Source organism: Metopolophium dirhodum, chromosome 2 (assembly GCF_019925205.1).
Source record: "Metopolophium dirhodum isolate CAU chromosome 2, ASM1992520v1, whole genome shotgun sequence".
NCBI lineage: Eukaryota > Metazoa > Arthropoda > Insecta > Hemiptera > Aphididae > Metopolophium > Metopolophium dirhodum.
The window spans coordinates 37,025,851-37,052,837 of NC_083561.1; the positions used below are offsets into that span (position 1 = coordinate 37,025,851).

Here is a 26,987-nt window from a genome sequence, read left to right on the forward strand (position 1 = left end):
TAGCATCTGAAATTCTGTTGTTCTCGTAAGCAAAACAGTGTTCCTTTTTTTTCGTAATAACCATTAAGAGTGTAGGTTTATTTTTATTTATTTCAACGGAATAACGGGTCCCGCTGATGTTAGTTCAGGGCCTACATTGTATAGGTGTATTATGGGTATAATAATGGTACAACTTACTGTAAAAGTACGAATACCGATGAAACCCCTAGGATTTAACAGTAAATGACTGCTGTACTTCACAGGTTCCTATTGTGGGAATGGACATTGTGATAGTTATTCAAACGCAATTTAGGTAATGGCCATTATTGTGATTATAGGCGTGATTTAGAATACATATAGATAATAGATATATTAATTGTAAAATCCAATTTCAACACTGACAATTTCAATAGTCGGCGTCCGTAAATGGATTTCAATAAATGTATAATATTGACAAGCATATTGCACAAAATAGAATCACACGTGCAGGCTTTGCAGAGAGTTCAATTTAGCGTGCTTAAAAATTAACCTGCACGTCTGCATATATGTGTTCAGTGTACAGAAAAAAGTATTATAATTGGACATCATATTATAAGCCTCTTCCCCTGATGTTCGCGTGTATACCTATTCCTAATTTTGTATGAAGTCTTCATATCTTTAATCTTTAACACGTTTCTGATTTGTATAATAATATGTTAAGAGTGTTAAGACGATTATGATATGCATGGGATAAGACGTTGTATACATATAATATCTTCAATCAGAGTCGTTTGCTTTTAATTTAATGATAGGTAAATGCAATGATATTTTAAATGTCTACTTTTTATATTTAATATGAAATACATTATTGATATTAAAACAATATTATGTGTTTTTTTAAAACAAACTAGGAACTTTCGTTATTTAATAGTTATTCTAGTTTATGCTTATACAGTTATACATATTATTACTATTTATTAGTTATTATGGACAGATAATAATAATAAACCAGAAAACGTTTCTATTTATTTTATTTAAACACATTTATTTTTCATTTTTACAGTAGATACTTACTATGTATTGTTTAAAATATTATTCGGTTTCTATAGTAACTGACACTGATCTTCCAGGTTTGGCAGGCGAGCACGTTAATTGTAATCACTATAATGGTACCTATATAATGACAATTATACATTTTTATTTTTGTTTTGTATAAGTTTAAACTAATTTTAAAATACACAGGAACAGGGTGAATTTCGCTTAAATAACACAAAAATACAAGGAAAAACATAGTATTTATAATTTTGAAACATTTTTCACTATATATATATATATATATATATATGTATAGTAAGTTATAAACGAAATCTTGAATGCAGCTCAATATATTCTTTTTTAGGTCCTATGGTATTGCCCAGCCATTTGGTAACAATGTGTTGGTGAGATCCTAGTATGTTGTACCGTTCTGAATTGGTCTCCCGAAACTCTGTCTAACAAAAATAATTAATGAAAAAAGAAAAATAACACGTACCTAATAATAATGTGTAAACTAAATGTATACGAAAATTCTTATCTCACCCTGTTCATTGTTCTTTCTTGACTCAGTGTGTTTGCCAAATCATTGATACGTTCGTCCACTTCTTCTACATCTTTATGTATAGTTTCATCTGTAGTCTACTCGTATCATTTAAAAACAATCAGAGAGTATTGGGTTATATTTTGGACACAATTTAAACTTGATGAAAACAGAAACAAATATATTAGATTTAGAATGCCCTTACCTGTTTTAGCCACTGAGTCAATGCCGTCGCTCTTTTGTTGAAGCTTTTATAAACTTCAAGAGCATGACCAAACCTTTCAGAAACTTGTAAATCAGTAAACAAGTATTCGATCACCTGGATATTAAAGTAGTTAAAACAGAATTAGTATTTTTAACATTATTAGACGTGTATGCGCATTCGCATTTAAACTGTTTAGGTATAGTTACTTGTAAAATAGCAAATACTTCTCTTGAAGTACAATACGGAAATTGAACACCGGGCAACATGGTCTGTGCCATCCGAACGCATAGAGCAGCTTGGTGCATCGAGTCCCTAGTTTTCAATGCTTGACGAAATCTTATAGATTCGTCCCTGTGGCATAATTATGCAAATTCGATTAGAACAAACAGTGATGTATCAAACAATAAAAGATAAACGAATTAATGAAAAGTATTTACTCTTCGGTCCGCAGTGAATGCCAACTTTTATATGCCGTACGACTATAATCCGCCGAGTCTTGGGCGAATAACGTGGCGTCTTTCCACGACAATTCACCACTAACTAACGTGTCTCGATAACTGCGAACCCTGTCCAATTCTCGTTCCAATTGCCCGGTATTTGATGATTTACTCCCCACTAAATTTCCTGTATAAAAAAATGTATATAACTCATTACTATACTTAAAATTTATAAACAATCCAGATACAATTAGTTATGATTTAACGTCGTAGCATATAGTGGAAATTTGTATGATGTCGTTAGGTATATATTATTTTCTAAATGTCACGTTTTAATTTGGCATGTAACTCGCCAAAAATTCAATTTTCATTTATATATTTAGTAAAGAATCAAATAATAGAATCTGTGTTCTGATCGAGGAAGAAAGTGTATTTTAATCATTTTTATAATGTATCCTAAATGTTATTTATAATTTATATACAACTGACTTATACTTTATATCTACTGAACATTCAAATATAAAAACTAATTCGTATGCTTACTTATAATTAGTTCTTGGCTTTCATAAAGTTTCTGTAAATGTTGTACTCTTACACTAAGTTTTGATATTTCTTCTTCACTTCTAGCTCTCATTTGACTTAACCAATTTAAATGGTGAAGTTTTAAAGACTGAAATGTATTATCATAGTTACGTTTTAATTATTATATGAGTGGTAATACTAGTTCATTGCAAAAAATTGTTTTTAATTATTCAATTATTCAATCATTTTATTCAGTTTTAGTGTTCAAATTCTTAGTTATATACTTATATATTTTCAGTTTTTAGACTGCATATTAGTCGGTAGTAAAATGTTATATATACATAATAATTAATGCAATTTTTGCAATGTTATAATTAAAATACTATTTATTTTGTTAACTCTATAATTATAGTTTATGTTATTTAGTTATTTCAAAACAATTAACTATAATAAATTAGTTCTATATCATGAAAAAAAATCAAATTTTAACGAATTAATATTAAAAAATTTATAGGATTATTACCGCGATAGTGATTAAGACTTTTTATAAATAACTGTTGGAATTATTCTAAATTATCGGTTAATTATCTATAAGTAAGAAATACGTCATAATATATAACTAACCAATAGAATAATGTTCTTTATTGATGTAATTGTTTTTTATTTTTTAGTCAATTTATAGATAAAAGATTTAAAGGTATTCTAAATTCTGATTGAGCATCTATATCAACGATTTATCGTTCATACTGGACTACTGGAGAGAAAAATGAATTTTGTAACAGAAACTATAGATATTGTCCAATTACTAAAATAATAATAGTTACTATTAAGTATTATTGTAAGAAGTTTAGAATTCATTATATCAAGGAAAATCATGTACCTATAAAACATAATTTTTAGTAAGATTTAATAAATAATTATTATGTACCTACCTATTAAAAAAAATAAAAAAAACACAATTTACTTTTCGATTAAGATTTGCAATGAATTCTTCGTGTTCTATCGCAAGTATTTGATTCAAATTTACTCGTAATTCTGCCATGACTGTCCTAATTGCATTGTCGCTTTCATCTACAATTCTAAGCATCAACCAGGTACACGTTAATATACTTATGGTTAATAATATGTGCATGTTTATTTTGTCAGCGTACCTTGAATTGAAATATCTTTGGGAAAATCGGTCGTTAGATGTTAATTCAACATCCGCTATACGTTCTTGACTGAGCTGACTCATAAGATTTTCTATATCTGTGATAAAACGATCCAGTTTTGCCATCTCGTGACCTAAAGATGGAGCCGGCGCAGCTTGTTCTTCTCTAGAGATGTCACGCTCTACTTTTTGGTATGCTTCAATTCCAGTTTCTCTAGAACCCATTCCGTTATCCTATATTATGCATAAAAAACCACTCCATATTACCAACAAATTCGTTCATCTTATATTTTGATCGTCCAATAAATCAAATGGGTATACTAGTAGGTCAATATTTTTAAGCATTAAAGATAAATATAAACAGATATATTTATATACAGAGAGTTAAGGAGTGATTTTTATTAGTAATTAAAATTGTTTATAAAATTATTGGTTTTTTAAAACTATATTTATTTAAACTTTAAAGTAAGTAAATTGTAAACATATAAATATATATATATATAAGTATATAACATAGGTACATTTAATTTTGATGAATAACAATTAAATTTTCATAAGAAAACATTTAATGATTTAGTACAATATATTTTAATACCTACTTAAATGTTCAGAATTCTAACTGATAAGTTGAACGGCGTTAAGTATAGGCAATATAGGTACGTAATGGTGTTAATATAATAATATTATAACAAAATTAAGAAAAAATAACGTTTAATTGATCTAAGGCGTTCTTCGTTTGCATTATTTTTACTTTATACACAGCATTGATTTTAAATGACCATAAGAAAAATGTCAAGTTGTGTAAACATGAAAACATGGCGATGGCAGATATACAATAATTAATAGATATACACAGCTAAAAATCCGCAAAATTCATAAAATAAATAAGTTTTTACTTTTATCAGTGACATCATACATTTTAATTTAATATTCCATAGCAGCATTTTATCCTGAGAATTCCAATGCATAACAATCATATTTCGAAAAACTAGTTAATTAGTTATAAGTTATAATATTATTTAAAGTTAAGATGGGAGGAGTAGTAGGACCAACATTTGTGGAGTACCCCTTCGGAACTCTACTCCACACATCGCTAGTCTTACTTTAAACACGTCTTATAAGTTATAACTAATTAACTAGTCGCTTGAAACTCGATTTTTTAATCGTAAAATTCTCAGGAAAATATTCTGCCCTATAAAAATTAGTGTTTACATTTAAAAAAATGTCATGGTTTAATAAAAGTAGGTAGTAGATAGGTATTAAATACAATGAACCGTCGACCTCGGCGAACCACTGATCCAAGGTGGATGGGCATCATACAACAGTTTAAGGCACTCTCCAAAATGTAAACTATTCATCGCACCTTTAAACTAAAATACTAAATAGCAAATTAAAAACTATGGTTGCTATTTTAAAATAAAATATTTGTTTTTCTATTAGTTATTCAGAAATTAGAAGTACTCAAGTACCTATTTATTTTACTATCTTTCTTTTATAAGAATAATAAGCATATTATATTATATATTATGAAAAAAACAAATAATTATTACAACAACTAATATTGTTAATATTGGTTAGTACCTATACTTAATATAGTTAGATACTTACTACTTATGAGAAAATTATTCCAAAGCTGAATTTGGATATTTAAATAAGACCTTCATTTGGTTAACAAATAAATTGCCCTCAAAGTCAAATATTGTCCCATGCATAAATGTATAGCATTTTATACATTGTATTCGTATCATAAATTACTTTATTTTAGTTTATTAATTATTATTCGTTTATGATATGTACAAATGGAATAGTGTTATATGTCCCACAATGGTGAGTTATACCTACCTATTTGTTTACTACATGACGATAATTTCTAAGATAAGGAATTTTTTATATCAGCGATAAATATGTTTTTCATGCATCGGTTATGTAAAAACTTAAAAGTAATTAACCGTGCCTATACACCTGTAATACTTTTAAGCTGTAATAATCTTTAACCTTGTTTGAAAATTACGATGATATGACATATTATCGCAATTACTAACTACAGTCAGACATTATCATATAGTTTCGACTTTCTATTGATCATTTAGACAAGTACAAGTGTACAACAAAGGTTAAAAGATTTGTATTGAAAAACATAATATTATATAGGTAGGTACCTACTATAATATTATTATTGGTGTTGACTCTGCTGTTAATCTGATAAATTATTTTCTATACACATATAATATTATAGGGTATAAAACGTAATGTAAATTGTATTTATTTCCAAAATATTATCTATATGAATCATATTGTGTCCTTCGTTCAACCAATCATTTAATTATAAAATACCCTTTTTATTTATTAATTTTCGTGCTTTTGATTGATTTTCCCTTGACAGTTTGTATATAAAAAACCTTTTCTGGATGAGTACGTCGACCTGTTTCGTTATAAATGCATGTGTTTAAGTAAACTTCTGCGTGGTTGCTAGGGAACATCTATACATCATAAAATATATATTTATTTTTGCATCAAAAACTTCTAAATATATATTTTTACTACTAATTCCACAAACATTTGTTTTAAATTAATTATTGACGTTTATAGGTTTTTATTTATTTAGTAATAAAATAAAGAATTTGGGCATGTAAAACATTGACGTATAAAAGTTGAGTGGCACGCTGGGGTGGGCACGTTTAATTTTGAAAGCAATAATAAATTATCTTTAGCAGAGCTAAGTAGCTAACTTAATCTTATAATCTATTTATCTATAACTAACAGCTGATTATAACTATATGGAATAACCTTAAAATTAAATTTCTGGATAATCATTGAAGTCCGAGTTTCTCATAGTAATACAAATCAAAAATTCTTTTCTAGTTTATAGCTGTCAAGTTGTTTTGGTGACAGTCTATTATTTTTGTAAAGTTCAGACTGTTGTTTGGTTGTGTACTAGAGAATGTACATGCCATGCCTTCATTACTGAGTGGAGATGGTGTATCAGCTCTCTCCATTCATTTAAATACATGTCATAAAATATAATATATTATGTTTCTGTTAATATTCTTGAGAATTCTCAAATTTGTACATTTTGAATAAAAAAATATTGCTAAAAAATATTTTTAAATGATCAGACAGTATTTAGAAAATAATAAGATATTCACATTTTCAAAACATTTTTTTTACGTATACATATTATAATGACGGATGATAATGACATATGTTAATGACGGATTAATAAATTTAAACAGCCAAACTAGAGTTCGCGTCGTCACTTCATGCGAGTAGTAACTACTCAGTAGTCACGTAGACTGTCTTATCAGTTATCCACAATTGTTTACCTGTTACGACGGGGTTTTGTATTGCGACTGGTTTTATATTATATTATAGTTGCAGTAAGTCAGTCGACCACCGATACTATAAAAATTAAAAACAACTAACAAGAGTAGGCACCTAGGTTATATCATTAATTCTATCGTATTGTCAGTTCATTGACCATTATTTATTAATATAATAGGTATATATCAATATATATAGAATGTATAGAATGTATATAGAATATTATATTCTAATCAATTATTATTATATTGAAAATGAAAAACCAACAAAAAATTTGGCAACGGACGCATCGTATAATTAAAACTATTATTACCATTTATTCAAAAACAATGAATTATAATGAGGCTAAAGATATTGGGACGAGGTGCATGGTCTATACAATTAATGTAATCATGATGATGACATATTATTATTTATTAGTGATTTACATTTTTATAAACGCAAAATATTTATTGAAGTAATTCCTATATTATAGGTAGTTTTAAAAACATGCGATGTATATTTACAAACAGTTCAAACTTATTTTTCCATTAACAGTATAATTATTTTAATACTGTCTCTGCTGACATTTTATGTGTACTTGAAAAAATTGATTTTAATTTAAAATAAATCCATCGTAAATATAACGTATACACATGTAGTAAAATTTGTTGACAAAAACACATGGATACATTTACCTAGAAAATTAATGTTTGATGATAAAAGAATCATCTTGTATATAAAACTATATTATGATAAATCACACAAACGACATAATTCTGTGAATACTAAGTTAAAAATTAATAATTAACCATTTACAATTTTAATAAAAATCCTGTCTGTATGTAAGTTATTTTAATGTTTGTACATCCATTATCTTAGTCAATTGTTATTTTAGAATTTTTTTTTTCATAACTCACCACCACACATTTGCAAATTAACATTCGTTATAATATAATGGTTCGTATTTTTAATTATATATTCTCTACAAGTGCGGAGTATAATGCAATAAAATTTCGCAAAGTATCCCCTGCCACTTCACACTTAGATATCTATAAACTTATCTGAATTTCAAACAATATTTGCAAACAATAAACGATTAATATAATATATGTGTTTTTCAGTCTTGTTAGGTGGTGGCCAGTCTTTTAAAGAATACTTTTATTTTGTATTTGGAATAAATACTCGAATAAAATAAATAAGTATTAAAGTATTTGAATTCTATTAGAGTATATTTTTTACCCCGCTAATATTTGTTAGTTTTGGAATGGTCGGAAATTAACGTGGGTCAATTATATTTCATTCAAAGAGAATAACAAATAACAATAAATTGTTTATAACTTTTAATGTGCCCAATTTTTAATAGAAATATTTGGTTTGCACAAATATAAACTATTTTTCGAGTTCAAAAAAATATTATTTAAATGAATAAAAAAATACAAAATAATTTATTCAGAATTCGTTTTTAAATAATTTTTTCAAAGTTTATTTAAAATAGTATACGAATAAAATAAAAGTATTTGTATACATTGTACAATAATGCATTTTACTAATAAAATTTTAACCGCGTTCAAACAGTTTTTCGTTTGCATGAAAAAGTTGACATTTTTTTATCCAAATGCATCGACTGTAATAAATAAAATGTGGTTATACAACAAAAAAAACATTTACCTAGTTATATATCAAATAAATAATATTAGTTAGAAACATAAAGTTATTCTCAAGACAGAAACACTGGGATAGCACATACGTACAATGTATTAGGTATAATATATTAATTATTAATTACATTTTTCATACTCTTATTATAATTTATAACTACAGTACACACTACACGTTGCAGATATACCTAATGATAAAAATCTGTACTCGTTTAAAATTATCGGGCTCAATAATAACAATAAACTAATACCACATGATAGTGATAATTGATAACCATGTTTAGCTTATGGTACCTATAATAATTTAATGTATTTTATAGATAGTTGGTAAAATTCTGAAACGTGTTATTTTAATAAATTATACCAAGTAGTAATTGTATATAAAAAATAAAATATATTATAATAAAACTAAGAATTTAACTGAGTATAGATAATTTTAAACTATTTTCAATAGAGATAACATAATATAATTTCAGATAAATTATAATTATTGTAGCCTGTAGGTACTTTACACTTTTTTTAATTACAAGGGGTATTAAAATACTCACAATTATGCTTCTTTGAGTGCTCGGGGCACATCCCATATTTTTTTATGCAGTTCGTTTATCATATCGCTTGTGATGTCCCCTCTTTTCCAACCGCCATCCTCCATTTCGATACTACCTCGATAAACTAAAATTTGAAATTTAAGAAAATACTTTTATATTAACACTAAAATTATTATCATTACTATTTTTATTATTATTTATTACTGTTATTTGAAAAAAAAAATAAGGATTAATAAAAGAAACCTTATCTCTTGACGTTAAACACACATTTGTTACGAACAATCGAATTTAGTTAACGCGCAAGTAGCAGGTAACCAATATTGTACATTTGTAAAGTAGATACTGAAATTATTTTGATTTGTAGTGTACTTGCGCTTGTAGCTATAGCAACTCACGACCTTGCCAAACACTCACTAATTTTTAACATTCGTAAAAAAACTATACGTGTACTCTCAATAAATATTATATTTTTATACGTGTTGTCCGATAATTTTCATAGGAACCATACTATATAATAGGGTTTCATGGAAATAGGTCAATATTTTTCTATTACAGGGAGGATGTCTCAAGGGCTTATGACTACCTAACATTATATAGGTACATTAACCCTGTACTATATTATATGACCTAGAAAAGCATTCCTGTAATCACGATGATTGTAATATTTATTCTATTTTAAATATAATATAATGTGTAGGCAATAGGCACACATGCAGGTACATACACATGTATATAAACTACATATCATACTATATAATAATGACCATTATCTTTTTGAAGAATGAATAAAATTTTAGTTTAATTTAAAAAAAAATATAGGTGTTATGTTGCAATCAAACTTTAAACTTGATTTTAGTAGTTTCTAAGGTAATAAATAAATGGTGAAAATTTTTACTTATACCATATTAAGCAATATTGATTCATAATTGAATATGACTTAAAATATAGGATATTATTTTCACAATATATAATATAAGTACCATTTTAATCTTAAATCCATACTATAAAAAAGTAAATAAATTCTATTACTTGATAAAGCATTGTAATTTAGAAACTAAGAAACTGAATTATAAGACTTAATATTATAGTAAGTAGTTATATAATATATTATTGTACACATACCTTTAAGTATTGCAGATTACATATACAGGGTGATCCATATAAGTGTCAACACTCATTATTTCAAAACGTTTCAAGTTTTTTGTAAATATTTTTTTTACATAATTTTAGGTAATTTCCAAACAAAATTTTAAATTATTTAAATTATTGTTTTGATCCACAAAGATCGAATTTGGGACAAGTAGTTCATTAGTTATAACTTATAACTTATAATCATTAAAGTTTAGATGAGCGGAGTAGAGTGGTACAGCTGCTAGTGGAACCCCGTAAAATTGTGTCTACCCTTCACTCAACAAAACTTTAAAGACTTATATAAGTTATAAGTTATAACTAATAAACTATACTTGACATTTGACACTTGTCCAAAATTTGATTTTTGTAGTTCGAAATACTCCGAATGATATTCTACTACGGAATATGAAATTAAAAAGTAGTGTTATTCAAAAAAATATAAACTTAAAAAATTATTACGATTAAAAATAGTAAAAATATTATTTTTTCAGAAAAGGTTGTTTTGAAATTACATCAAATTATATGAAAAATATGTTATCCAAATAATGAGTGTGAACACTTGATTTTATTACCTGGTATAAAATAAACTATTTTACAAACACAAAAATCGACTAAGATAGTGGGAAAATAAATGTTTTTTACACTTTTATGTAATAAATTTAGTATTTATCTATTTATTAATATATTAGTCTGGCTATCAACGACCTTTTCTTATTGAAATTAAAATAACAAAATAATATATTGGCTAAACTAATACAAATTTTCCATTATAAATAACAACATACTATTATTTACTTTCAGAAACATATTAATCAAAGTACCTATATTTTTAAATAGCTAGCAAAGATTCATTTTATTATCAAATACTAATTGCATAATGTCGCTTAAGTATAACGAAGAGTTTAAATACGCATTACGTGACATAGCAAACAACTCTTTCAAGCTGGAAAATCAATTTGGTAATTTCTCAATTATGTATTTTAAAATTACAGTTATTCGTGTGCCCTTCAAGGACTATTACTTCTATTCTATTCATAAATTATATAGTAATTTAGTATTTTTATTAATAATCATTATAATTTATATTACGATTATTTTAAATTTTAGACAGAGTCCGTTGCACGGAATGGGTTCATAAGATGGTGATGTTGTCAGATGACTCTTTAGAAAATATTAAAATTCGCAATGATTATGCTCAATATTTACGTATAATGCTTAGAGCTGGCGTTTTGCACGGAATATTTTCTAACAGTCCACCGGCAACTTTAATGCCTTTCCCTGAAGCTATGGTAAGATGAAATATAATTTAAAATCACGCATATACCTATTTAATAATAATATTTTGCTATTAAGTTGTAGGAGAATGAAATATATAATCGTTTTTAAAAAAATAGATTTTTTAAATTATTAAAATTATACGATTTTGATAACATAGTACAATTTCGAATATTTCTTGTTTAGGGAAAATTGGTAGCATCAAAAGTAACATCTCTTCCGCCTATGGGACCAATTAATGTGTATATGAAGCACTGGTCTCCGGATGGACGAGCTTATGTAGCTATAAAACCAATACCTGGAAAAGGAGTGCTAACTTACCTTTCAGTCACTCCAATAAGTGATGGACAGCATCATAATTAGTCTGAATATTAATAAATTGTATTTTTAATTGACATTTACAATTTTTATTTTCTTAAAAAAAAAAATAATAATTTAGGAAATTATTGTATTCTTGCAGCTTAAGTGACTGTGATTAATATCAATGATTATAAATGGTTATCAAATAGTATTACTATATTTTATAATCACTGTTAATATTTATTACAATTATGGAATAGCGGTATATAAAGGTATAAAAATGTCTATAAATAAAAAAATTAGGAAATTACCAATAAGAAATTGAACTTTCAATTTAATTCAAGTCATATTATGACCGTTTTACTAATAAATAATAAAAAATACCAATTAGGCAACTATAAGTAGGTAAATTATACATAATATACCTAGTTAATAACACTCTTAATTTTTTATTGCCTAAGGTCTTTATCTCTTATATTCATATCTTATATTTCTAAGTTTGTCCAAATAAGTAGGTACTTTAAATGTCTATAAAAAAATTTATACTTGGGTATATTTTTTTTCTTTAGATTTTTTGGTCTTAGAATGAACTACTTATGAGGAAGAGGAACCATGTTTAAATGTTCAATACTTAACTATAAAACTTTTTATTACATTTTTTAAATATTCAACTGTAAAATAATGGGCAATTTTTTTGATTTTGGACAAATTTGAACTTGTTTAACCTATGTATTTTAAATATTTTAAATTATTTTAGCAATTTTTATACGAGCGAAATTGTTTTATCGAAGAAATGTATAGAAAAAGTCGTTCATAAATAAGTAAATATTCGTCAAAATATTTTGAAAATTATACTCTGTCTAAAAAGTAATAATTAATATGAATGTTCGATATAATATTCTACAGTTATTCATTTTTGAGTTATTACAATAAAACAAAATCCGTTTTTTCTAAATTTATTTTAATTTTCCGAAATTTCTTTAAAATTTACTGGACATTTTCACCTCTCAGAACTACCAACTAGATCCAAGTTTCTATTAAAAACCACGTTGAAAAGTTTTGAACCATTTTTTCAACTATAAAACGTGTTTACAGATGTCCACTTATGAAAAAAAAAGTAAAGACATATCATTGTGAAAACAAAACATTCATCCCTCCACTCAGAATTTAATATATATAAATAATAATAACAAATAAATGTATACAATATTTCATAGTTGAAAGTATCGTCAGTAGGTGGCTTTGAAAAGTATTTTTGCTTTTTTTCGGTATTTTCATTCACCGTTATCATAATGGGTATTCTTGCGCCTCGAGGTATATACAGTAAGCATAATTTCTAAATAAATAAAAAAAAATGCATGAACAAATTACATCTGTTATGTGTTATTTATACATATTATAGGCCATGTACTTATTCAAAATCGTTTGAACTGCATTAAATTATATAACGAAAACGTGTTTTATCATAAATAACAACCTAAATATTTTTATACTGTCATACAGATACATATTATTAACATGAATTCACTGAATTCGCGTAAATAAAATTCTAGTTCGAACTTGTTATTTAAGTTAGGTATAGAGCACCGCCAGCTATCATGCACCCCTTTTATATTTATAAAAATTATATTTGATACAATACCTATGATAACCAATGATATAACCTATTACCTAATACTTAATAGTAAATGTTAACAATTTTATTCACTCGCATATTTTCTAATTTACTTATAAAACAATATAAACAAAAAAAAATTTCAGTTATTTTTTGTAATTTTAAAAAACAGATTTGAATTCGTCGTCAAGTCTAAGTAGTATAAAATACTTAAAATCAACTTTTCCATAATTTTGATTTTGTGATTTTAGCTTTTCCAAAAATTGAAATACAAAAATGTTTAAATACTCTTTTTTAATATGACGTTTTCTGGGAATTGGGGGATAATATAAAAAATGTGGGAAAGTCGATTTCAAGTAGACTTGACGACGAATTCAAATCTGTTATCAGAATTCTTATCGCTTCAATAGATCAATTGGAATGTTTGGCAAAAAACACGTCTAAAATACTATGTCGCGCGTGTGTTAGACAAAAACAGAAAATCGCGGTATCGAATCCCTTAAAGCATTAAATCATTAGGAAAAATGGGAAGCTTATTTATTATGTGACTTATGAAATATTTTTGTATAATATAATCATATATCCTATAGAATCTTAACCTAATAATATCATGACGAAAAGTAAAATAGCCCGCACGAAGTAAAATACGAAGTAGGCTATATACTTAAACTAAATAATCAATATTTCTATAGAATATATAAGAGATTATTAACTTTTCAACCTGACACTACCATATTCCTAGAATTTTTACTGTATTTATACGACTATGCCATTGACAATGACTATGTCATTACTATTCTTTCTAATTTCTAATAGAGGTATCCGGTATATATTTATATTATATTATAGTTTATTGATAGATACTTATTTAGTCTTTTCTCATTATTTAAATTTTCATTAGTATTATTACAATATTAGGTACTCGTCATATACTACGAGGAATAGTACTTAATAAGTATTAAGTAGGTACATAATATCTAATTAGTAATTACAATAAAATAATATAAAAATGTAGGTAGGTACGTACCTCCTATTTATAATTATTTTATATTATTGATTAGATTGTAGGTACCTTTATAATACTTATATAAGTAGGTGTGTACATATACAATATATTTCTAAGTACTTCCTAAAAAAAAATTATATTTATTTTACACACGGTTTTGTACCGTGTACTTTGTAGGTACATACCTTACCTACCTATTTTAATTATAATATTATAGAACAGTAGGACACTAAGTATCTTTACACTTACTAGTTACTACTTAGGCACACATAATAGTAGCTTGGTAGGTACTATATTAATATTCAGATATTCCCCCATAGGTGGAGTCTGGTATCTCTCATTCAGGATAGGTGCTCGCTGATACTTTGATGGCTTAAATTTTTAGCATTTATTTGAATAACCATATTTATATATTATTATGATATTGTTTTCAATAAACATAATTTGTCACAAGTATTCAACTTGAAAAAAATTAAAAAATAACTTAAAAACTAGTGTTTATTTATCACTTTTTTTATATACTCACTACACTTGTATAATAGGTACGCATTTACAAATTACAATACATGCGATCGTGGTCTATGGTGCCGAGTGTTTTGTATGCGCATTATTCGATTATTATAGCCATAGTCTAGTAATAAGCGATATAAAATAATAAAATATTTGTTATGTGTTCAGAGGGTTTACAGTAGACCTTGCGCCATCCTTGGCCCCGCATATATGTATATTTCCCTGGAACAGTATAATGACCTCGGTCAGGCCTTCTGGGGTCATCGGTTAATCCCCAAAAAAGTACTATATTATTTATCAAACCCATGTGTCCAATCCAATCCTCCAATAACATTAGATACATCGTACATATATGGGATGCAACATATTAGGTATTTATGTAGGTATGGACCTACCTTTTAAATGTTAATAGTACATATTGTCCTATTATACCGAATAATGGCTAAACAGTAGTGGAGGCGACGAGGTGTAAGTATGTAACATAATATAACCACATATAACATAGGTATCTATTTTAATAGTTATAGTATTATATAGGTAGTAGGTAGTAGGTACAAAAAAGTTGTTCTGAAAACTAGTAATAAGTCACAGCTCAGATGTTTATTTCCTCGAAAACTAAATAATTAAATTGATTTTGAATTTTCATATAGTACATTTTGGATGTTGGATCTATTTTCTCTCAACAAACAGACTTATTTAATTAGGTAGGTAATAAAAATTTAAAATATAGATATCACTGTTCTAAAATCGTTTAGAATGTAACGTTGCCAAGTTACATATACTTAACGTCCTAAACATAAAATATATTATATTATGTGTAGTGCAATATGCCAATAGCCAATGGGTAACGACAATAAGACGTGTGTGTTTTTATAGTGTTGGTAAATTTTTTAAGTGTGTTCCCCAATAAATCTCAATGTGTATGCATTCCACAAGTGTCCAGTATTTTCTATATTAATCTGTCCAAGGTCGTTTCATGTCGTTTATGTAGTAGGTAGTCGGGTACTATAATACTACTGTACATGACGTACTTTTAAGTTGCAGATAATATGACGTAATGCAATATTTAGGTAGGTAGGTACATGCCATGAAACATGGACGTAGAACCATATCTATGTACGTATATTGTTATAGGCGGGTACAAAAATATAGAATACCTAATGTATTATGTGCATAACGACGATTCGTGTACGATTTACGTGCACGTATGCAAGAATTCTTGTGAATGATCCTTAAATGGAATTTTCTCTCAAGGTAGGTAGGGTAGAGACAAGTCACAGTCACTGGACAGGTATTCGAGAATCGAGTAGCACGTAATTATAAACGGTAAATCTCGCAATATCTGCCGAGCGAACAAAACGACAAAACGTCGGCACTGGATCTTTTGCTTATCAATATATCGTATCGGCCTTATCACGATACACTTTTAAAAAAAAAATTGTAGTAGTGAACGTTTTGATTTTTGTATCGGTTTATTCGGTTTGATACGTTTGGCAAATTAAAATATCGCATACTATTTTCGCCGCGGTCGCCCGGGCCCGGCTGCGGAAAGAGTCCGATGTTGGACGTCGACGAATTTTTCAGCACTCGTGTACGCCGTTCGGCAGCGTGAAATAATGGCGCTCTACGACAGCAAACATTGGCTTCTCTCTCACATCAGAAACTCGTTCATATCGTCCGACGACACAGGTAATCGTTAATAATGCAAATAATAATGTTACCGAAATCGTGGCGCGCGGCCGCCGACGAGTCGATCTCTGTCGCAAGATTACTGTTATTGTTGTATCATAATATATTTTTTATTATCATGGGTGGCCAGTACAGGACGCGGTAGGTGGGTAGAACTAATGGACAGAGTAGTAACTTACTACTACTACTAGTAAGTTAATGTGCCAACGACCGCAATGAAAACAAACAGACAGACTAGGTATGGGACGTATTAAACGCGTTTATGTTTACGGAGCAAGACCATTCGAGCAGGTAACACTGTGTACTATCAAGGTGTCCAAGGGTGGGGCATGGTTATCTGGAGAAAATTTTTTTCAACGAAAGTTTTTTTCTAGCGTTTAAAATAAAAAAAAAAAAAAAACACTAGGTAATTGCCTAGAAATTCCTCGCCGCGTTCCGTATTCCATTTTTTACGCCATATTTTTTTTTTACGTTTTCCGATTACCATTCGACTGAACTGGCTGTTTATACTTGATTATATTCCATTACTGTTGGCTGTTAATGTTATTATTATTCCGTACGATTCAACGATCATCGTCGTCGTCGTCTGCCCAAACAGAAATCCTACATCGTTTTATACTTAAAATCTGGACCGCCCAGGTACAGAATCCAATCGGTGCAAGTAAACAACAATCGTGATCTGTGTATAGTCCGATGTAACGTTTTAATGTCATATTTTTTTTTTATCTTATCGTGAATTGTTTTCCAACTCTCGTCATTACAAGTGCTATAAAGCAATGGTTTTAACTTAATCGTTTTTTTTTTATTAATAATACTTATTTTTAATTTAATTCAGTTAACCTACCTACTGTTACATTTTTGAGCATACCCAATATATAATTTTGGACTTCAAAACTGTATCCGAGAAGAAATCATGGTCATTATCAATGATCTCGATTACCAGCCATTCCAATCGCTAGTCAATGTTGACAGTATTCCATTCGTTATCCCGGAATGCACAATTACTAAGAAGCAGCCAAACAAGACATTTAGTGAAATCCAACATCTCATTACTAATGGACGCCACAAGGAAGTTAAAAAACTATTACGTAGCCACCATTGGCCTGCCGATAACATGATTCGCTCTCAACTATGGTCGGCACTGTGTAAACAGCACAACAACAATAATATGACTGAAGGTTTTTACTGGGATCTAGTCATCCAATTATTTGGTACTAAAGAGTTACCAGATAAAACTAGTATATTGCCACCTTTTGTTGATTCCAAACATAGACATATTTATCATTTAACTGCTGTCGGTAAAGAAGTTGCAGACCGAGTAGTATGTGTACTTGGGTTTGCATGTCCTGATATTACTTATAGTCCAGCAATTTATTCTTTAGTCTCATTATTTTTACACTTCATGCCTGAAGAAGAATGTTATAATAGTTTAACTAGTCTTGTATCTTCAAAAAGATTAGTTTTTATGACTCAAACAAAATCATTATACGAAGTCACTTGGAGAACCGTAATGCGAGTTACAAGGAAACATGCAAGTGGTGCTTCAATTAATTTAACGAAATTCTGTTCGGCAACTAAAATGGAACATGTATATACCGATTGGATGTGGTGGATTTTTCAAGGCCTTCCATTTCATCACATTGTAAGAGTTATGGACTGTTACTTACATGAAGGTATAAAAGTATTATATAGAATTGCTATGGCTATACTAAAGCTTTTTCATAAAAATTCTTGTAAAAGAAATTCTCCTTGGGCTTTAGAAGCTCTTAATAATGGATTAGAAGCCACTTTAATGAAATTTTGCAGACAAATGCCTGTTAGTCCTAATAAGTTATTAAAAACAGCATTTAATATTCGAGCATTAAGTGCTGCATATTTGCATAGAATTTTTGTTAAAACTGAAATGTCAATGAAGTCAAAAGCCATTATGTCAAATTCACATCAGTTAATAAGGTCTCGATCGAGTGAAAACTTGCCTACCAGTCAGTCCCAAGTAAATATTCAGCTTCTGTCACATACACTTAGTACACGAGAACTTTTCACGCTTTGGTCATGGTTACCAATGAGAATTACAATGTATCAACCAATTTTATTATACACTACAGAAGAGCATGGATGCAGCTTGACTACATTTTATTTTAGAGTCGAACAACACGAACCAACATTGTTAATAATTAAAACTTGTTCTGATGATGTGTTTGGTGCTTATTGCTCAACTAAATGGCTTGAGAGGAATAGAAAAGATGATAGAGGAAACAGGACAGCATATTTTGGAACAGGAGAAACATTTCTATTTAGCTTGTTTCCTGAAAGATCAAAATATCCATGGGTTGGTATGGAAAATGATAATGTTTGTCATTCAAATGAACTTTTTATGGCTGCTGATTCTAAAATGATAACTATCGGTGGTGGTGATGGTCAAGCTATTTGGATGGATGAAAATATAAGATTTGGAAAATCAGATAGCTGCTCAACGTTTAATAATCCACCACTTTGTCCTGGGAAAGATTTTGAAATCAAAGTGTTGGAAGTTTATGGCTTTGGAGGTGCAATGCTGTGAAGAGTTGGTGACCATGATTGTATACTTAACATTATTCTATTCAAGGTTTCTTTATGTTTATATTTTAGTAATTACACTTCATGTGTATATTTGGATATTTTTTTTATACAACATTATTTATAGGGATTAGCGAGGTGGTTATGGGTGGAGAAAATGTACTTCAAACAATATCCACATCAAAATATGACACATATCCAGGAATTGAAGATAATGAAGAAGAAGAAGAATTGGCAGAATCACTTGATATTCACACTGGTAAAATAAAAATACATTCATCGCTTCGCTCAGAATCTAAAATAGTACATATTATCTTCTATTTGTTTAAATAATTATTAATTAGTTTATATTTTTAAAGAATTTGGAGTTCGACGTCAGCGATCTCATACGTCAGTTCAGTTAGAACGTCTGCAAAGAAATATGATAAAATCTGCTAATGTGCGCCATGTAAAATGGGAAATAACACCTGTTTCCCTTACAGGTATTTCAAACAGAAATAGAAAATATTTATGATTTAAAATTAGTTGTTAATAAAATGAAAAATTAATGTTTAAATACAAATAAATTGGTACTCAAATGTGGAAATTTCTACAACTTTATTAGTATCAATATCAGATAAATAATTAACCTTTTCAATATATTTTTTCTTGCTTATGTATTTTATATATTAATAATTAGTAATTATAATATTATTAATAATGATTTTTAAACATATAGATGAAGAAAAGGCTGAACTATTTCCTAAAAAAGATATCAGTCACCAAAAAAAGAATTATGTTTCTGAATTGTCTAAGTTATTGAAAGCTTGCCCATACCTACCAATGAATCCATTTCGAGAATATTCTAAATATGATGGAAATGTAAATTCAATTTAACATTTTTTTTTTTTTTTTTATAAAATAATATATTATATTTAATATTAAAAATGTCTTTAGGCCCAGCTAGGTGAAGCCACTCGGAAGTATGGCATATTTATAACTATGCTGAATTTAGAACGCCGTAACTATCCTATGCAAGTATCAATTATAGCCACTGCAAAAGTACATGATCTAATTGGATTGGTATGCTGGAAATGTACTATTGAATATCAAGATTGCACCTTGAAGTAATATACATTTATAAAAGATAGCATTTATAATTTAAAAAAATTAACTAAATATTTTTGTTTAATAACTAGGGATAGTGTTGATTGTTATGCTCTATATATAGCAGAAGATGACGGTGAGGTTGATTTTGACTTTCCATGTTTAGACTCTCGAGAAACTGTTGCTAAATTTGGATTTGGGTTCTTAGCTATTGTTGAACGTGACAGTAAATTAGCACCAGCTACTTCAAATCATTCCCCTACATCACAGTAAGATGATTTCCTTAAAAATTATAACTATTATAACTGAAACAAATTCTTTTTTTAGGGATGGAAATTCTGTCTTAAGTGAAAATGTAAACACTAAAGGTAAAAATATTTGCTTCAATTCTTTTATTTAAAAGACAATTAGTCTCATTCTTTTCCTTATGTAAGTTTATTGTTTGTTATTTCATCTAGCTCAACAACAACTAGAAGGAGAGTTAAATAAACTTCTTGCTATTGAAGCGCCTTTATACCAATTATACCATGTGAATATTTTGAATAAAGTTAGAGCAAAAATAGAAATACATTTAGGTAAGTAATAAATACTCAAACCTGTTGTAATGTTTTTAAATTAACAAAATTATCAAGCTCTTAGGCCATGATCAAATTTGCTTGGACCCAGTGGCGTAGCAAAATTTAAATCATATGGAAGCGAACAAATTATTCATGACCTACCCCACCTTACTCCAACTGATGTATACGATACTCATATGCTCAAATAGGGTGGTGGGGTAGCACCCAAAATAAAATTTAAAGACTGACCGTGTATGTGGGCTTTATGAGGTTATGACCCACCACCATCCAACCCCCCCCCCCCCAGAAAAACATGATTCGCTACGCCACTGCAGTTGGACCTATATCGTAAATACATTTTAAAAAGTATACAATTGTCTTAAAAAACATAGCTTAAAAGAGAACACAACACAAAAGTGTTTTTTAATTTGAAAAAATGTTCAATTCAAAGAATAATGGTATAGGTTTTATGTTTCTACCCACATTATTCAATAAGTTATGAGCAATATTGGTAAAGGCACGTGACGTCATTGGACCCGGCTCATCATAATTGCCATCTTATACATATAAAAATTCCTCTCACAATTTACCAACCTAATAGTTTTATTTTTGAAATTTAATTTACATATAAATGTGTGGTTGTATGTGTTTGAGACGACACAAGTATCAGATTTCAAATATAACGTTTGGTTTTTTAAATATTAAAAATCTTAAAAGAGATATACTTGAATTTTTATTTTATATTTTAATGGCCATGACGCGCCGTTTATCCAAAATATCACTTTTAGGGCCAGTTGTACCATCTCCAATTAAAGTTAACCAGAATTTAGCTGGCCGAATTTGCCCGGTTAAATATCTGTTAAGCGTAATCGCAGTTTAACTGTAGACGTTACAACTGGCCCTAAAAATTTATTAATATTTAAAAACTAATCGTTATATTGAATTTCTGATACTTTTATCGTCTTAGACACATATAATCACACATTTATATGTAAACTTGATTTAAAAAATAAAATTTTTAGATTGGTAAATTTATGTGAAGTGAGGAACTTTCACACGTATATAATAGGCAATTACAATGAGTTGGGCCTAATGACATCATGCGGATATTCTACGTTTTTTAATGTCTCTTAAAGTAATTTTTTTTTTACATCGGATTTTCACCAAATCATTTAATATATCCGTAGCATAGGCGGTCCTACGGGTACAGCCTCTGCACCTGACATTTAAACCACTACTTAATTTTACTAGTTGAAATCATATAATTATTCATTACTCATAAGGTAGATATTTTATAATTTATATATCTTTGTTATTTCACAATCTATTGTTCTGATCATGAACTTAGTTGTTAGTTACAGTGTTGGGTAGTAACGTAACAAAAATTACAAATTACTGTAACGAAATTACTATTGCAGTCGCCAGTAACGCTGTAGTAATTTCATTATAATTTATTTAAATTAACGCAACTGTAATGAAATTTCTATTAAAAGTAATTTCTATGGATAATAAGTTATGAATGTAGAGTGCAGTACATAAACTAAGGTTTAGGTTATTCGAGAAAAATTTAAAATCTGTAAAATATATTTACTATTCTGAAAGCTTTAAATAATAATGATGAATATTATAAAAGATACAGAAATTTTATTCATGCGTATTACATTCATCCATTATCAATATAGTGTACCTACTTAATCAATGTCTTACATATACTACTATACAATTTATATATAATAATTAATAGTATACCTATTACTTATTATATTCGTTATGGACTGATTTTTGACGTTAAATTTTGAAAAAGTAACTATTCGTTACGCATAACTTTTTGAATGAAAAAGTAACATAACGTGATAAAAATAATGTTGGGTAACGCGGATAATAAAAATATTTAATGTAATGAGTAACGTAATTGATTTTTTTATCGAAAGTAATTTACCCGACACTGGATAGTTGTTAGCTCGTAGTTCTGATGATCAAGCCAGGATTAAGGGGAAGAAGGCAAACAGTGGTATTTATATAGTCACGATCACATCTATAATTATCATATAAACAAAAACTATGTTCAGAGGAAAGGAAATTACTATCTTACTAGTTTCAACAATTATATATAATAGTCTAAAGTAGATTATGGTTCATTGATACTCAGTAAATCTAACTTCGTACACATTCCCTATACCCCTAACATTTAGAAATTAGCCATCTATGCTGCACCTGAAGTAAAATCCTGGGACTATGATCCTATATCTTATATGTAGCTATAATAATTTAACATTAGAAAAAAAAATTTGAAGAACTTTTTTTTTGTGTTGTGTTTCTTTAAAAAGAGCCAAAATACTTTTAAAAAAAAATAATACATCATGAATAGTATTGAATATGATAATATAGATAGTTAGTAAATATTACAAGACATTAAACCTACTGTTCTTCCATTCAAAATTCAGTAAAAATACCAATCAATTAAAAACTGGGGTTTTTCTGCTGTTATTTGTAAGTTTTTTTAAATTATTGAAAAAATTAACCGAATAGATAAAATTAACAACCAAAAACCACCTTCAATGTTGAAGATTTTATCAAATTTTTGCACCGAATAATGACAACCACAAAAAACACATTTTTAATGATACATTATTCTAAAACCTTTACTTTCTTTGCTTCGCTCAAAACTAAAAGAAGGATTTAAAAATGAACTTATTTATTAAATTTAAATTTTGGTGGTTTTTCCCATAATGTTAAAAAACTATTGAGAAAATCGAAAAACGACCTCACTAAAGTAGGTACCATCTTGGTCCATATTGCTAAAAGATAAGATGCTATAATTAATCTAAGCACTCCTTTGGTAGAAATCTTGTTGACAGGATAAAAAAAATAAACATTGTAAAACCACTAGCTTCCTCGCTCCGCTCAGAATCTAATAGACACATGACGTATAAAAGCTTGGTAAAAATTAATATTAGTTTATAATAAATACCATAATATTTTTACTTTCATTAGGTATATCTGGCCAAAAAATAGAATTAGACCCAGTTGTAAAGCAAAGATCTAGCTCTAAATTTCCATGGACAAAACAAAAGCCGGCTACATATGACATGGATTGTGTGGTAGCATGTGATCTTACAGAAACAAAATCCAACAATCGTGCTGTCTTAAGACTTGTATATGATAGTACAGCATTAAGCTCTAGTATTGGAGATAGTGCCCCTAGTCAACAAGGAACTGCTGTATGGAGTAACTTTAAACACCATGATTTTGAAGCCGAACAAAAAGTAGCTGAAGATATCGTACAAAAAATTAATAATATCTTAGAACTCAGATGTAGTGTAAGAAGACAGGAATATATCTCATTACGTGAACGTAAGTCACATCGCAGAAGAAGCTTTCATCTTGGTCCAAGATAAAGTTGGTAACTTATTTTTTTAAAGATACTTTTATTGGGTATCATGTGTTATATTTTAAGAATTGTTTTTTTTTGCGCTGAAAAGTCATTAATGGATACATGATATAATTTTTAAAAAAATGTGTTATTGTAATTAATTTTCTTATTCTATACAATTATATTTTTATATATAAAATACTCACTTGCAATTCCTATGACATTTTTATAATTGTAATTACATTTTTAAGAGTTATTTATAAATTGACAGTTTAATTCCAAAATTATTGTACATATTATTTAGAACTATCACTGTCAATATTCATTTGATTGAAATTATAATTCATGTTTATTATAAAAACATTAATATCAATAATATAAATAAAAACTAGATAAATGTTTACAAATTAAATGTTTATTTTTTATAATTAAACAAAAATTACATTGACACCTGATTTAACAGACAGCTTTATACAACAAACAAAATTATTAAATGTATTATACATTATATTAGCTGATGGTGTTCGGTTTCATTAATAAAATGTATTGGTTTGTTTATTAATATATGTTTAAAAACTAAGCATAGATAAATTAAAATGATAAGTGGTTTATACCTAACAGCATTGATTAGAAAACCAATCTTTTATTCTAAAATTATTGCTTATAATTAGGGTCTGGTTTTATATGCAATATATATGTACAATGATTTTATTAATATTTTCCAAACTATTTTTATGTGAATAATTTTAAAACAGATTAAATTAAGTGACTTTTGATGTAAACTAAATTACTTTTATTAGTCTTACTTTAAATACATTTTTTTTATCAATTATGAACACTTTCTAAAGTGATAGATCTTATATTATTCTATCATAGAAGCATTTTTCAGTTTTTACTTGTTATTTGTTAACTGATAGATATGATTTAAAGAAAATTAAATGAATATAAAGTGTAATTAAAACTTAAAATTAATTTCCAATTATTATAACTTATAACTAAATAACTTCCTTACAGAACCATAGGATTGCATCATACTAAAATATTTTTTAATATTTGTTATTTCAGTTGTTTTTTTTTTTGTCATAGTTAATTTATGTGTTATAATGGATATAATTTCTGTTATTACCAATAATTTATTGAAAATTGGACACCATAAGATTAAGTTGAGATTATATCCGTTATAACAAATAAATTATTTGTTATTACGGATATCATATTCGTCATAACACATAATATTTTTTGTATAATATTTGATTATATTATTGGTAATAACAACAAGAAAAAATCTGTGATAACAAATATTGAAAATATTGATTTGGCTGTCACTCCTATGCTTACGTAATTATTAAAACAAGTTAAGTTTATTAAGAGGATGTTGCACCCGTATAATATGTTGTCTTCGTCTTACAAGTGTGTAACATAGCAAATTGTACAAAAATCAGTAGAACACAATATTTTTAAGTATATAAATGTACCAAAATACTCAATTGGTAAATTTAACTTACCTACATAAAGATGATCTATGTTAATTTGTTGTACCTACTAAGTATACAACACTAGGATTTTTGTTAATTTGTTTGATCTTAACAATCAATTGTCAATAACAGATAGGTAGGTATTGTATGATATAAAAATGGGATCTATTATCTACATGCACATACTTGTTCAAAATTAACGAAAAAAGACACTTGTAAATATTAGTGATCTGACTATCTCATGTCTCCTGCCCGTTGATGACATTCTAAATACTGCTGTAAACTTCCAAACAAATGATCTGTTCCTATAATCTACGACGCAAATAACATTATGCAGTGTCATTTAGAATAAAGTATCAATAGTAAATTTATCATGATCGGGATTTCGTCATTACCCGGCCAATTTCGTTATTCACCTGGTGCTATCTAGTCTTATTCGTATAACATGACGGCTACATGGTACTTGCGTCCCGAAAAAAGATGTATTTTTCAGGTAGTAATTCCCGTTTACGGTACGCGAGTCGGCTATATATTTATTATCGATATTATCTACCAAAATCACTAAAATCGATAATTCATAAACTGTACTGTATTTATTTTTTTTTTTTAAGCTATGGAAAAAATGTGTAGTTCTAAATTGGTCGCGATTAATGGTTTTTTATATACCTAATTGATAGTTATAAGTTTGGATATCATAAAACTTTAATCAATAACAATTTTCGATGGAAGTGTACGAATAAAAGCTGTATGAAACTAGATGTCCATGACAATTTAATAAGTGACCCTACTTCACATACTCCATATCAATAATTGACAATTTATTATTACTACATATTATTATTATCATGACAAAATGTAAAACAAGAATTTTTGTATTATTAATATTATTATTACCATAAATATCATGACAAAAGTTATTATCATAACATACCTATGAGTTTTTTTTTTATTTATACTTCTATATTATATAAATTAAAATAAACATCAATGTATTTTTTTTAATTTAAATTTTGATATCGATTATATCGATATTTTCGGGACGCAATTATGTTACAAA

The 26,987-nt window shown here is 27.9% G+C and overlaps 3 protein-coding genes across 18 annotated transcripts in view; 2 read left to right on the top strand and 1 right to left on the bottom strand.

The window, feature by feature from the left end:
- Positions 1 to 956: 956 nt before the first annotated feature.
- LOC132938657 (uncharacterized) overlaps positions 957 to 26,987 on the bottom strand; it is a 35,099-nt gene continuing 9,068 nt past the window's right edge. The window contains exons 1-10 of one of the 8 annotated variants that reach the window (XM_061005617.1): positions 12,085 to 12,171; positions 9,358 to 9,481; positions 3,850 to 4,082; positions 3,663 to 3,777; positions 2,720 to 2,846; positions 2,177 to 2,363; positions 1,946 to 2,090; positions 1,740 to 1,853; positions 1,537 to 1,632; positions 958 to 1,448 (exon numbers count right to left, since the gene is read on the bottom strand). In XM_061005617.1, the coding sequence (XP_060861600.1) occupies positions 1,314 to 1,448; positions 1,537 to 1,632; positions 1,740 to 1,853; positions 1,946 to 2,090; positions 2,177 to 2,363; positions 2,720 to 2,846; positions 3,663 to 3,777; positions 3,850 to 4,082; positions 9,358 to 9,393 (1,188 nt within the window). In that variant the 5' untranslated portion in view covers positions 9,394 to 9,481; positions 12,085 to 12,171 and the 3' untranslated portion in view covers positions 958 to 1,313. Of the gene's footprint in view, positions 1,449 to 1,536; positions 1,633 to 1,739; positions 1,854 to 1,945; positions 2,091 to 2,176; positions 2,364 to 2,719; positions 2,847 to 3,662; positions 3,778 to 3,849; positions 4,083 to 4,447; positions 5,433 to 5,456; positions 5,602 to 9,357; positions 9,760 to 10,479; positions 10,551 to 12,084; positions 12,172 to 26,987 lie in introns of those variants that run through there. The other 7 variants (XM_061005618.1, XM_061005615.1, XM_061005616.1 and 4 more) reach the window with 7 other exon arrangements.
- Positions 5,513 to 12,158, top strand: LOC132938658 (uncharacterized). Of its 4 annotated transcripts, none has more exons than XM_061005624.1 (4): positions 5,513 to 5,675; positions 11,290 to 11,447; positions 11,596 to 11,777; positions 11,950 to 12,158. In XM_061005624.1, the coding sequence occupies exons 2-4, from the start codon at positions 11,366 to 11,368 to the stop codon at positions 12,124 to 12,126; spliced, it is 441 nt and encodes a 146-aa protein (XP_060861607.1). In that variant the 5' UTR covers positions 5,513 to 5,675; positions 11,290 to 11,365; the 3' UTR covers positions 12,127 to 12,158. The 4 variants fall into 4 exon arrangements, with proteins under 4 accessions (XP_060861607.1, XP_060861609.1, XP_060861606.1 ...); XM_061005623.1 differs by lacking the exon at positions 5,513 to 5,675 and adding an exon at positions 5,736 to 5,999; XM_061005625.1 differs by lacking the exon at positions 5,513 to 5,675 and adding an exon at positions 7,159 to 7,225 and having other exon boundaries at positions 11,326 to 11,447.
- On the top strand, positions 16,506 to 25,124 carry LOC132938711 (GTPase-activating protein skywalker-like). Of its 6 annotated transcripts, none has more exons than XM_061005710.1 (9): positions 16,506 to 16,883; positions 19,567 to 19,698; positions 19,799 to 19,921; positions 20,158 to 20,300; positions 20,376 to 20,545; positions 20,618 to 20,794; positions 20,853 to 20,893; positions 20,984 to 21,100; positions 24,077 to 25,123. In XM_061005710.1, exons 1-9 carry the CDS (start codon positions 16,811 to 16,813, stop codon positions 24,478 to 24,480), a joined length of 1,380 nt encoding a protein of 459 aa, XP_060861693.1. In that variant the 5' UTR covers positions 16,506 to 16,810; the 3' UTR covers positions 24,481 to 25,123. The 6 variants fall into 6 exon arrangements, 5 of the variants coding, with proteins under 5 accessions (XP_060861693.1, XP_060861692.1, XP_060861694.1 ...); XM_061005711.1 differs by lacking the exon at positions 16,506 to 16,883 and adding an exon at positions 19,348 to 19,488 and having other exon boundaries at positions 24,077 to 25,122; XM_061005712.1 differs by lacking the exon at positions 16,506 to 16,883 and adding an exon at positions 19,491 to 19,510 and having other exon boundaries at positions 24,077 to 25,124.

Excerpts from the sequence above, each read along its gene's own strand:
- LOC132938658 (XM_061005624.1), top strand. The coding sequence starts at position 11,366 with ATGTCGCTTAAGTATAACGAAGAGTTTAAATACGCATTACGTGACATA. Across the intron at positions 11,448-11,595 it reads CAAGCTGGAAAATCAATTTG|ACAGAGTCCGTTGCACGGAA; the intron begins GTAATTTCTCAA and ends TTTAAATTTTAG. Across the intron at positions 11,778-11,949 it reads TGCCTTTCCCTGAAGCTATG|GGAAAATTGGTAGCATCAAA; the intron begins GTAAGATGAAAT and ends TTTCTTGTTTAG.
- LOC132938711 (XM_061005709.1), top strand. The coding sequence starts at position 17,797 with ATGGTCATTATCAATGATCTCGATTACCAGCCATTCCAATCGCTAGTC.